The sequence below is a fragment of the Eriocheir sinensis genome, chromosome 15 (genome assembly GCF_024679095.1).
Source record: "Eriocheir sinensis breed Jianghai 21 chromosome 15, ASM2467909v1, whole genome shotgun sequence".
NCBI classification, from domain to species: Eukaryota; Metazoa; Arthropoda; class Malacostraca; order Decapoda; family Varunidae; genus Eriocheir; species Eriocheir sinensis.
Window position 1 is genome coordinate 14,231,746 of NC_066523.1, and position 13,681 is coordinate 14,245,426.

The 13,681-nt window shown below is 38.9% G+C and overlaps 1 protein-coding gene across 14 annotated transcripts in view; it reads right to left on the minus strand.

Annotated features, from left to right (window-relative positions):
• Nucleotides 1-258: 258 nt before the first annotated feature.
• The window catches only part of LOC126998934 (WD repeat-containing protein 81-like), a 59,369-nt gene continuing 45,946 nt past the window's right edge, over nt 259-13,681 (minus strand). For 11 of the 14 annotated variants that reach the window (XM_050861209.1, XM_050861207.1, XM_050861204.1 and 8 more), the window contains 8 exons: nt 12,830-12,954; nt 7,928-8,040; nt 6,841-7,048; nt 4,645-4,830; nt 2,013-2,120; nt 1,519-1,668; nt 1,262-1,368; nt 259-967 (listed from right to left, as the gene is read on the minus strand). In XM_050861209.1, the coding sequence (XP_050717166.1) occupies nt 736-967; nt 1,262-1,368; nt 1,519-1,668; nt 2,013-2,120; nt 4,645-4,830; nt 6,841-7,048; nt 7,928-8,040; nt 12,830-12,954 (1,229 nt within the window). In that variant the 3' untranslated portion in view covers nt 259-735. Of the gene's footprint in view, nt 968-1,261; nt 1,369-1,518; nt 1,669-2,012; nt 2,121-4,644; nt 4,831-6,840; nt 7,049-7,927; nt 8,041-12,582; nt 12,632-12,829; nt 12,955-13,681 lie in introns of those variants that run through there. The other 3 variants (XM_050861213.1, XR_007753074.1, XM_050861214.1) reach the window with 3 other exon arrangements.

A 13,681-nucleotide genomic window follows, 5' to 3' on the forward strand; every position in this document is an offset into this window, starting at 1 on the left:
ACTGTTGTTTTGCACTACACTACCAAGGTAGGTGAAATTTTTCAAGATCTCAATATTCTTGCCACACGCATGAAGAGACTACTGTTTCATCCTGTAAACCTCTAAACACCTGTACCTTGGTCTTGGCCCAGGAGACCTGGAGTCCAAAGGGCCATCTCTAGAATCTATTGTGGCTCCACAAGGATTACTACATCAGCAGCAAAAATAAGGTTGCACTGATATCCTTGACCATAAAGAGGCATAACAAAAATTTCTGAGGTGGTGTAACTTCTTTGTTTACCAAAATTATGAAAGGTGCCATTAATTTTATTTCTACTCCCATTACCCCTTTTCTGGACACATGAAGCTGGTGCACTCACCACTTAAGTGCTTGATTATGGGATTATAAATTCCTTATGCTAATGTCATTGTATCAGTAATAAAATTGTAATATAAATGTGATATATTTCATAATAATTACATAATTTTATGTAAATGTATTATATAAAATATAAACCCCCATACATCTGATGATATTTTTACAGCAAAACTATACAATTGTAATCATCATGTAATGTAGCTTATGCTATCTCAGATCAGTATTATCTGTATGTCAATATAGAACCTGTTTGCCCATGATATGATGAAAAGTTCTGTTTCTGACAATGTGTGGCAAGGGAACCAGGACCCTATTTGTGAGACTATTACAAAAGAGCACTTAAAAATAAAAATCACAGTATTATATCAGTTAAAGCCTCAACATAGTAACCTTATAGTTCCATTATCAGCTCCAAGAAGCATGAGGCGGTTTAGGGGTAAGACTGCCATCGTGGTGAGCACCCCTCTGAAGGTGTCTGATCTTAGTCTTGTGGAAGAAAAGGAGGCAGTTGGGGAGATGGAAGTGTGGACCCCAATTCTGTTGGCTGTGGTGCCGGTAATGACCTCATCCCCATACAGACTTATTAGATGCACTGGTTCAGTGGGACCTCTGCAGAATCAATTAATTCAAAAAATTACTGTCATTTCAATAATCCAGAAATTATGTAACATTGATATTTACTCCACCATTGATAAAACTTATGACAGAAAAAATCAAGAATAGTCATACGTTCAGAGCATCAGAAAGATTGACAAAACTGTCTACCTAATGCTTTATGTCCCAAACATCCACTTTTACTTTTTTCTGACCTCAACTAGTTATCCACAATACTCATCAGAATTGTAAATGAAAGGATGAAAAGTTTCTCCATAAAGTGATGACAACAATAACCAGATGAAGTACCTGAGAGTGAACTTGAGCTTGGTATCATCAATACTCCACACTGACACTGTTTGGTCAAGAGCTGAGCTGATGAAGGTGCCATTACGATGCCATCTCATGCACAGCACCTAAAACAGGTCATTATGCTTCAGAACATAAGAAGAGCAATGTCTCTAAGTAGAACTCTAGAACATCACATAATGCATGATATTTCATTTTCAGAGTTTATTATAAAACTTTAATTTTGAAATGCTAAAGATCAGTTAATTCTTAAGTACCTCCCCCTCATGTGGTTTCCATGTAGAAAGAAGGTGTCCCGTGCGTATATCAAGGACGGAAATCACCCCCGAGGAGTGTGCCACGGCCACCAACCGACCATCTCCACTTGAGTCAATACAACGCACCAGCCCTGCCCCTCCCACAGACACCTGCAGAATTGGCACCACTATTTTTTTTTTTTTTTTTTTTTTTTTATGTAATTTCTATGAAATTATTAAGGGAAACCCCAAAATATGGAATATCTTTTTACGAGACAAAATGAGCTAAAACAGAATTATGGAAAGGATACTCATTATCATTTTCTCATGGTGCAATCATCAGTCCCATTTACAGTGACAAGTAGGCAGTTGACACATATTATTTAATTACATGCATTAACAAAATATGCATTAGACAAACAATCAAATTATTACTCTACTGGCCTAATACATACTTCAATAAGACTATAATCTTCAATGCATACATGTAAACATTTAAGTTACAAAATACATACCTTGAATTCATGAATGTAACTACAGGTTCTCAGATCGATAAACTTCAGAGTTGCATCAGTGGTTGCAACCACCAGCTGAGTGGACGGTGCAGCCATTGCTGTCAGAACCTGCAATAAAACAATGAGATGTGCAAATTAGAATAATATACATAACTCCCGAAACATGAGGATTGGGAATACATTTTTTGGTGCATACACAAAGAAAGCAGTTTACCAGCTCTGGCCTGGATTAAGAATCAAATCAGTGTAGAGGTGTGCAGTGTAGTCAGCTCAAACCTGATTTTGATACTGTTTGAACCATTCCTACCTGCTCAACCCACATAGGTTGAAGTTAGTTACCCATGCAGGTCAGCACCGGTAACCAGAGCCAGTAACCTGCTGTCTTTGTGTATGCACGCTAAAGCTGCATGCCCTTACATCAGTCCATTCAGCGTCATTTGCAGCTGCGTGTTATATTAGTGTATACACAAAGAAAGCAGGTTTATCCACGTGGGCTACCAGCACTGACAAGCGCCAAGAATTAAACTATACAAACAAGTGGAGGCGTGCACAGGAAAGGGACTCGAGCATATCAGAATAGGCAGCCAGGTCCAATCCACTTTCCTGATTGTTCAAACAAGTTATTCTGGGTTGATTCTAGCAGATTTATCAGTAAATGTTGGTGAGGAACAGGTGTGAAATTCATGCAATTTAAGCACAATACAAGGGAGATACAATGACCTCAAAATTAAAATAGCTTTATCTCAAAACCCTTTTTCTCCTAAAATTCAACTAAAAGTCCATTTCATATATAACTTACTTGTGAGTTGGGGAAAATGCTTACTACATATGGGCACTTGGGAAGTCAAAAATAAAGTGAGATTTTATTGAAAGGCGATGTAGAATGTACTGTATTTCGCAGCGTATAACGCGCACCCCAAACTTTGAGACAACAATTCTTGAAAAAAAAAAAAAAAAAAAAAAAAAAAAAGTTCCTAAAATGCTCAGAAATATGTACAGTTAAAGAACATTGACGATGTACAGTTTCCCGAAATTTACATATTTTTGGTGTAACCTGTACTGCTTGAATTGACAAGTGTCCTTGAGTAAAGCAATGAAAATGGCGGTCAGGCTGGTGTTGTGAGAAATACATCCCCGTATATACTGATGATGCACAGCTTCTGATATAATTAGCATATTATTCTCACCATCACTTGTAGGTTATGACAGACAACTAGGCAAGACACAATTCACACGGTTCTGGTGACACAGGGCATGCAGCTGTTTGTTGTATGGGTGTGGTTGTGTGGTTTTCAAACAATGCAAATGGCGGCCGGGCTGATGTTGCACGAAATAACTCCTCGTACAAGTCTCATGATGTACAGTTTCTGATATCATATTTACCCCGTTATTCTCACTAATATTAATAATTAATAATGAACACATGGATATTTTTTTCCAATATGATTTTTTATGTAGCTTGTATTGCTTGAATTGGCAACAGTGCTCTTTATTCATACAAAACAATGCAAATGGCGGCCAGGTCGTGTCAGCGCCCGACGGAAAAGTGGGATAACAACAAGGCATGGGCGATCCTCCACCGATTTCATTTTTGTGTAGTAGTTATTTGATCGCCCTGTATTCTATGGTAACATATTATAAGACAGATATGGACTACGAAGGATCATAAACAATAATAAAGGTAAGTTTTCAGTTGTTATTGGACAAGACACAAAAAAAGACCCTTAAAACACCCCCAAGAAGAAAAAAAATCAATAAAAATTTGTACCTTCGGCATATAGCGCGCAGGGGTAAACTTTCAGGTATTTTTTATGTGAAAAAGGTGCGCGTAATACGCCGCAAAATACGGTATATATGTATTGGGTAAAATAGTCCATGTAAGGTGAAGTCATGGTCACGCGCAATGTTAACACAAATGAATATCGTTACATTTCAAGACATAAACTGTATTTCAAAATTATCTCTGTTTTAAGCTGTACATATATTTGCCAACTACTTTTATACCAAAGGATTTTTTTGTAGCTCAACTATTATGACTGTTATTACAACCAAAATATATTCTTATTGCATGATACGGCAACATACAAACATAATATAAAACATTCATACTTACAAACAAAGGAAACATCAATCAATAATAATAAGCCACCAAGTAGCAAACCTTAACTTGCATTAGTTTCTTGGGGGGAGATTTTTCCCAATGGTGCAAGTATCCCTTGAATACAATATGCAAGACTTTTTGTGATTTACCTCGCCAACTCTACACTCATATGTTTGTGTGCACCACCTGCAATCTCACTCTCCCTTGTTGTAGTGAACCAAAGGTATGGTTGGACCTGGTTACTTGCATCCTTTGTAACCATCTTCCAACATAAGTAACTAGTGCCGGTTGGCCCCGGAGACCGATAAACTGGTGACCTGCTTTCTTTGTGTACACAACCTAATCCAAGTAAGGTTGATGTGATTTCAGTATTATGGAAGGTAAAGCTCATGACAAAGTGAGACTCTGTAGCGATGTAACCAGCAAGGATGATATGGATATAAAATTGAATTTGACCATGTAGATGTTGATTATGCATCACTAAATACAAAGGATAAAAACAATAACTAAACATCTAACGTAACTACTTACAGTAACAGGACTGTGGCGGAGAGAGTCTAGCTGCTTTATGGTGGTACAGATGAAGGGGTCCCATACATGGACGGTTGAGTCACAGGATGCGACACATCGCATAGACTCACAGAGGGTCACCCCAAAGACTGATTTCTTATGGCCAGTATAAGTCCACTGTGGGCTTACATGAGAACTTCCATCACCCTGTTAATTTGAACTTTTTAGTACAAACACAACTAAAAAAATAATAATAACAAAACCCAATATTAAAAGAAAACAGAAAACTGAATAAGAAACAAATATGCGGCTCAGATTTCTCATAGTAATGAAAAATGAACTAGCTACTTAGATATACTGCAAACAATTTTCAGAAATGATCTACATCTTACAATATTTTGAAAATGAGACTATGAGGACTATGAGATTGGCAAAAATTTCATATCTTTGAGCTGGAACCATTTAAACACTCAAAGAAAAGACTGGAATAGCTTTAGAGTATCTAGCTGAGAGAAAGATGGGAAAACAAAGAACACGAACAAAAGTGTCACTGCAATAATTAATTACTTAAGAGTGGCCATATGAAAATACTTGCTAGTGTTTTGAGGGCAGACGATTAAGATTTCCACTAATACCCCTATACTTCCCAAGAGGTGGTCTTGCCCCTTTCTGATAAAATCTGACCAAATCAAATCTGACAATAAATGACAGCACCCATCTTCTAAATGAAAATTTGGCCAATATGGCAGGCAATATATATTCTTTGGAATATGCTGTATAAGTTTCTGTGCATTTTCATAGAATATTACACTCATAGGAAAGCAGATTTCAATAAAAAAAATGTTACAAAAAAAATCTTCATGTTTTGTAACTTACAGAATGACGAAGTATATCCTAAAATCTTGCAAAAATAATAAATAATTATGGTGTACATTACATGCAAGATCAAATGAAGCAATGAGTATATACATAGCTGGGCACAATAACAAAAAACCTTATTCCCGATAACCGATAACTGATAATGAAAAACCTTATCGGTGATAACCGATATTCGTTAACTGGAAACACAAATATAGGTGATAACCGATATAAATCCACAATTCTGATACTAGCTAGCGATAAGTCCGATAGGCGAAAACGATACTATATTGATATTTCAAATAGAAAAACATAGATGAATTCAAATTTTCATTATCTGTATTTTAGAAAACTTATAAAACCTGAAAACCACACGTTGACACGTAGCGTACATATGGACGGTAATATTAGAAACGCCTGAACCGGTGTTGTGTTATTTGGCGTCCCCACCGTCAACGCTTTTGTTTACAAACACTGGTCTCTCGAGAACTGCGCATGCTCAGACCAGCAAGCGTAGACCTGTACAGTCTCACAAAGCTTTTTAACTGTAATTAAGAGTTGCTGGAAGGCTGAATCAGACATACAGTACCACTACCACCATCCTCGCTGTTTCTAGAACGACACTCTGTACAAGTTGTATTCCCAAATGAACACCACTCAGTGGTGTTCATTTGGGATGTTTTTCACTGTGTTAATACAGTTTCTCTGACGAGTTGTATTTATATGTAAAGAGCGTCGTTCTAGAAACAGCGAGGATGGTGGTACTGTAGGTCTAATTCAGCCTTCCAGCAACTCCTAATGTGTTAAAAAGATTTGTGAGACTGTACTGGGCTACGCTTACTGGTCTGAACATGCGCAGTTCACGAGAGACCAGTGTTTGTAAACAAAAGCGCCAGCTTTTGACGATGGGACACCAAATAACACAACGCCGGGTGCCTTCAATACCATGGCATGCTCACAAACGAATATGGAATATCAAATCTGGGGGCAAAGTTAAATGATTTTTCTCTTTGATATAGTGATTTTTGAGTCTGACAAAAAAAAATAAGCTAGTGTTTTAATGTTGATGATTTAAGTATGACATCTCTTCACCGAAGATATTTCATACCCCAAAGTTTTTTCACACAACATCGGGCGCCTGGGCCACGCATGTGCAGTAGGGAGACAACGTTTTTTTCTGAGGCAGAAAAAAGTAGCGATTATCGCTAGTTTGGTTACGAAAGTAACGAAGATACCGATATATACGTAAATAAGAAGCGGATGGCCGGTAACCTGATTTTGTTATCAGCGATAAAGTATCGCGATGACTTATCGCGATAATGCCCAGCTATGAGTATATAGATAATCACACTAACTCACCTGACTTCGTAAGGACCATAATTTCACTGTCTTGTCTTTGCTGCACGATATGAAGGAGTTTTCATTGTCTAATATCTGTATGGACTTAACACTGTTGGTATGGCCCACAAATGTCTGCAGTTTGATTTGCTTGAAGTTAAACCTAGCATCTTGCTCACTGCGTCCAATCTCGTGTTCCCAGTATGCCAACCAATTGCCTCGTAGGTGCCTTTAGAAAAAAATACATAGTTTTTCTCATATAAGCACAAACAATACATGATTATGGAGAATTAAAAAATGAATTCTCACTTTTATTTAGGACACTTTCCTCACTAGAGAGTATATGTTGTGTTGTGTAATTATTTTTGCCTTTATAACTGATGGTTGTAAGGTCTAGCTTGCCAAGCTACCTAGTGATTGGCTGTCATGTTGTTGTGTGATATTTCCACTTCTATAACTAGTGGTTGTGAGAGTTGGCTCGCCCTAGTTGCCCATTTACTCAAATGCAAGCCTTTTAACAATCATCACACCAAATACCTCATTAACTCCTTAAGGTAAGTTTCATATTACTCATACCAGTTTAATAATTATTTTATTATTTATTTATTAATTTATTTACTTTGTTAATAACAGCATTTTTCAGGCAGCAATTAATCATTAGTGCCTCCATGCTGCAGTGGTTAGCGTGCCTAGCTACTAAGTCGCAGCAGGTCCAGGTTCGAATCCTGGCCCAGGCAGTCAGTATGGAGCTCACCCAGCTGTCCATCCTCCCTTTTGGGCTGGTCAATAAATGGGTACCTGGGGAAACCTAGGGAAGGTAAACTGTGGTAATCCAAATGTCATACTGGTTCTATGTCCCAATGTCCCAGAGTAATAGGTTCTTACCCATCACAGGCTCAAGGGCCAATACAACGAAGATGTGCAGCTATAGTGTACATCCTAAACTTTACCTTTTATCTTAAATTAAAAATTAGTGGTGAGATCCTACTGTATATTTTTTTGCCCCTAACTGCCCATGTAAAAAGTGGGGTCAATGTTGATTATGATGATGATTATGATGTATCATAATTTTAGATAATAGTTTGTTTTCATTAGATGCTGAACTTGCCTTTGAGTATTTTCCATTTTGGTGCCTGTGTACTTGCTAATATCAACTGTAGAAGCAAAGCCAATTGATGGAGGAAGGTTTGCTTGAGGGATAAAGACACCATCTGCTCCATCCTAAGAAAAAAATAAGCATATATCAATATTTAAACAATAAAAAGAACACAGCTTTTCCTTTCCTTTGAAATTTTTGTCAAATACCTAATTCTAGTTTTTTCCAATTTATCAAGCCCCTTACGTGTGGCCACCTGAGGTCTATGAGTGCTAGCTGTGTTGCCACTTCACTCACTCACACACAAATACACACATGCATGCATGCGCTCTCTCTCTCTCTCTCTCTCTCTCTCTCTCTCTCTCTCTCTCTCTCTCTCTCTCTCTCAGCCACATCTCCCCATCCCGTCCGTGTAAATGAATGTCAAGCGGTCCATCTAATGCTGAATCATAAAACCGCAAGAAATACCATCACCATAACTAAATTTAAAGATAATCTAAAAGTCCAAAGTTTCAATGCTCATAGCCTAAGAAATAAGACAGAACTGATATGTCTTGTTTAAACAGAAAATTTTGATGTAACTGATATAACAGAAATATCATTGACACCTAAAATATTGATTTAATTTCGGAATACAATACATTTATAAGTAGTTAACCCGGTAGCAGCGACGGGCCAAATCTGTGGCTTTACCGTGTAGCAGCGACGGGCCAAATTTGTACCATGATATAAATCCCCAAAAATAGATGATACATAATCTGATCACAAATGCTTTGATATATATTATGAAATGGTTTGTGTGAGGGGTGATTTTTTCTCATTTTTCTCACTTAGAGGGACCATTAAGAAACATGATCCCCACAGCTACCTGGTTAATAGTTAACAATATGAGACAGAGAGGGTGATGGCAACGATTGGACCCATGAAAAGTACACTACTAATCCTAATTTATGTTGTATCCTCTAATCCTGCCAGCCATACCTAAAGTGGCTTCATATTTTAGAAATATTATAGGAAAATACTTTATTTGTAAAAGACAGAGAAGTAAAATCTTCCCTCATATCACAACTGTCGAATGCTCTTTTCCTGTATGTCACAACTAGGTAAAATACAACTAGGTAGGTAAATACACACACACACACACACACGCACGCACACACCAGACTCATCATGAACCATGGCAGATGTTTCTCACAAACAAAAATGGCTTTGCTATTTCCTAGTGTCCAAACTTATTTGGTGAGTGGTTCATACAAACTAAACATACCCAATGGCAAGAAGAGAGCAGTGTTAAAGACGACTGCTATCTTCTTACCAAGAGCTAGGTTTGGTTCATGTGAACCACTCACCAAATACGTTCTAACACACTCAAGAAATGGTGAAGTCGTTTCTGTTTGTCAGAAAAATCTGCAATGGTTCCTAATGAGTCTGGTGTGTGCGTGCATAGGTATTTACCTAGTTGTACTTAGTTGTGACATACAGGAAAAGAGCTACGCTCGCGCTGTCCCGTCTCCATATCCTCTCTGATCCAACTTTTCCTTAAAATCATGAATGTTTCTTGCACAAACCACCTCCTCCTCCAGTCTATTCCAGAGCTCAATGCTTCTGTTTGGGAAGCTAAACTTTTTCGCATCTCGCCTACACGTGGTCGCCCTCAACTTCTTTCCATGTCCTCTCGTTTCTCTCTCGCTCCACACACACAGGTCCTCTCTGTCCAGATTCATGTGTGTGTGTGTGTGTGTGTGTGTGTGTGTTGTTATTCGATCCATGTGTTTATGTGGTTGAGTCAAGATGGGTGGGTTGGCCGTCCACACGCGGTGGTGACAATGAGAACTGGTATGAAGGAACCACAGGCATGCCACACCCACAACTGTTTCTTCCTTCCATTTAGCTGCAGCAACAAGTCCATAACTTGGGTAATGGCAGCACAAGCCGCGACAGCCCTTACTTTAGCAGACGATGCCATGTTGATACAGGGCAAGTGCTTTGTTTACGTTGTGGATATGGATACGGGCAACCAACCTTGGCCGTGTGTGATGCACACCAGTAAAAGTTGGAGTTGCCGGTTGCCCTAGCTTGCGCCAATGCGGTAGGAAGAAAAAGGCCCAGTGTGACACCAGCTTACGGATAACCGTGAACTCGCTCCCGGTTGGGCGTACGGGCCCCAATGGTTGGACGAAAACGGCCATTGTGACACCGCCTTAAGGCAGTGAAGCCGCTGATAGGGTGAGCGTCGGCGATGACGTCATCGGACTCCCAGCGAATCACAAGTGTGTTTTCAGAACTGTCAGCCAATCGTAAGGCAGCCGCCTTCAACTGCAGCTTCAAAAGAACCCGTTTTCTCTCTCTCTCTCTCTCTCTCTCTCTCTCTTGCCATAGCCACAATGTTTGGAGGAAAACATCCAGTGTGATACTACCTTTAACCCCTTCAACACGAGGATGCGTATACTGCGTCCTTGCGTGCCCCGTACCATATCCAAGGATGCGCATACTGCGTCCTGGCTCGCTTTAGCCAATAAACAAGTTATTTTATCTCTATATTTATGCTTACATCTCAAAATTATCAATTAATTTGTTTCTTTATGTGCACCATTCAATTCTGCATGTTTTCATATATAATACATGATGATTGTGTTGAGTTTATGGCTGAAAACTTGTTATATTCAACAGCGACATTTGAAATTTGTCGAGCGCTGCTATCCCGGATATGGCGCAGGGTCCTGTTTTGGCCCAGCCGTAGTGAGTTTCTTTATGTGCACCATTTAATTCTGCATGTTTTCATATATAATACATGATGATTATGGTGAGTTTATGGCTGAAAACTTGTTATATTCAATAGCGACATTTGAAATTTGGCGCACGCGGCAATCCTGGATGCAGCGCGGGGCACTGTTTTGCCCCGGCCATAGTGAAGGGGTTAAAGGTAGCGTGCATGATGCCGATGGTAAGGAGACGTGACCCATACATGTCAAAGCAGCGCAAAACTCGGGGTGATAATGCGCAAAACTCGGGATGGTAAGAATTTAGGAGTAACCGCGAAACTCATGGACCGCGAACCTCGGATAGCACGAAACTCGAGAGGGTACTGTAGTAATAATATAGTGCTGGAAACACAAAGATCACACACTAGAGCACAAACGTTAGCGGACACAAGCGCGGGGGTGCTACCTCTCCAAGTGTAGAATGCGGACTAAAGGCGGTGTCACACTGGGCTCCAACCATTGGAGCGAGGAGAAACTGCGGTTGTCCGTACGTCCAACCAGGAGTAAGTTCTTGGTTTGCGTAAACACTCCTGTCCTACCATCTTTGAAGCCATGACCGTACCCACACCCACTTCTTCCTTTCAATTAACTGTAGCAACAAGTCCATAATTTGAGTAACAGTAGCACAAGCCAGAACAGCTCTTACTTTTACAAACAGCACCATGTGGATACAGGGCGACTGGTTTGTTTGCATTGAGGATATGGGCCAACTGAAGTCGTGTGTGACACATCCAGAAAAGTTGGAGTTGTTTTCCTTCAACACGATTGGAGGAAAAAGGTCCAGTGTGACACCAGCTCGAGACTCCATTCCAATTGTTATTCACATTGAGTGCTCTCATCTTGCGGTGAACAAGGGAAACCCACACTCGCGTTTTCAAGTTGTTCAAACAGGATGCTCATTAACCAAGGCATTTTTAGTTATTTTGCTTTGCTTATAAATCAAAATGCTCTTAAACTAAGGCACTCGTAAACCGAGGTATTACTGTATTAAAAAAATGACTAGTTTTATTTGTGACACATATAATGGATGGCCAGGCAACACATTTCCTGTTATTTTGGAACAAAGTGATGTTGATCCAGAAGGTACGATAAAAATCACAATGATCATAGTTCATGACTTAAAAACTTCATGGCCAATGACATTGAACTATGGAATCAATCATTCAAACAATGAAAGTTGATAGAAAACAGCATCTAACAATGTCAGATGTAAACTATGATTTAGTTCGTCTCCTAATAGGTATTTTCAAATTCAGAGTAATTTTTTGGCAATATGGAAGTGCGAAGGTAATGAAAATACTTTAAGGGAGTGGTGCTTTGAGATGCATGATTTTCTAAACAATGATGGCAAAGATACTTTGTGGTAGATGTGTATACAGGACAGCATAGATGAAATGGATTATGAAAGCTTCCAAAAAAGGGAAAACATGAGACTGGATAAAAATACCATTGAAACAATAGCTGTGTGAGACAGAACAGAAGCAGATGAAGAAGGAGAGGGCACAAGTAGGCAGCTGATGTGATGAAAAATCTTTGACTATTCTGTCCAAGAGTTGTAAGTAAAACATACATGAGATACTTACTCAATATAGGGACTGAAACAATCTTTGTACATAGCAACTGGGAGGAGTAAAAAAAAAAATGGTAGAGGAAATGTAGAACATCTAAATTTGAAGAAAATAGTACAAATCTTCAGCTGTGCTCTCCTGTCATTGGATGTTTTACCCCATGAAAATGAAAAAAGGTGTAAAACTGGAGAAAAAAAAATCAGGATCCTCTTTGCAAGTGTTTGTACTAATGCAAAAAGTTTGTCTTTTTTTTATCAGAGAATGGTCTATGAAGATGAGGTACAATATAGGATAGCACAGATGAAAATTTATACCTAAGTTACTGCTCTGTGCATACCTGATGAACACTGGAAACAGATGTCATCCTCTACCAATCAACAAATAGACTGAAATGTGAGTACAAATTTCTTTTGTGGAATGTACGACAGGAAAATAACATGACTACATTATCAAGAAAATTTAAAGAACTTAAGGAGATAATAAATAGAAATGAACTCAATGGACTTCATGGGATGGGCGCATGTGATAAAAATACAAATTGTACATTTACATTAATAATAGCTCAAATAAATATGAATACTAACCTTTATATCAATTCTGTTCCCTGTTACAGCCACATTTGTGCCTCCTCTGCCCAGCATGGCCTGCTGTCCACTCCCACCACCACTATCGCTGGAGCCACTTAGTCCCAGGCCATCATCAGTCAACACTGACAATAGGAATTTAAGAAAATTATTATTAAGAACCAAACATGAAAATACTAGTAATTATGCTAAATGTGTGAGAAGGTAAAGAGTTCCCACTAATATTGATGAACACTCAAGTAAACAGATCTTGCTGATAATGATTGGACCCTTGAAAAGTACAGTACAAATCCTAACTTAAGTTGTATTTAACAAAAGTCCTGTTAATTTCAACAAGGCAAGGTGGGAAGGCACAAAATATAATGATGTGTTTGAGACATTCAAAGAATAACAGAATATGAGGCAACTAGAATGGTTTGAGGCTTCATGCAAGGAACAAGGAAAAAGTGAAGAAATGCAAGGTGGAGTGATACATTAAGGAGAAAATTCGGGTACTTGGTCGAAAAATATCAATTCTTTGAAAATATTACAATAATTTTGTTGCCTTTGGACCCAGCCAATGGAACATGCTGGCGGGCGTAGGGTTGCCGTATGGCGTATTTAAAGGGCTGGCTATTTAAAAGCCAGCGTGCCTGTCACAGTCCATTTGTTTCAATGAATGTATTTCTCTTATTTTCAAAGATTTTTCGACTGTTTTTTTTTTTTTTTTTTTTTTTTTTTTTCAGGTGTTTGATAGCTGTACGAAAGTGTAGGCTTTGTTCACGGTGCCGGATTGATGTAGATAGGGGGAAGGAGTGGGAGGCGAGCACCGAGCGGTGACTCACACGACCTTGAAACCCACACGCCAGCCCT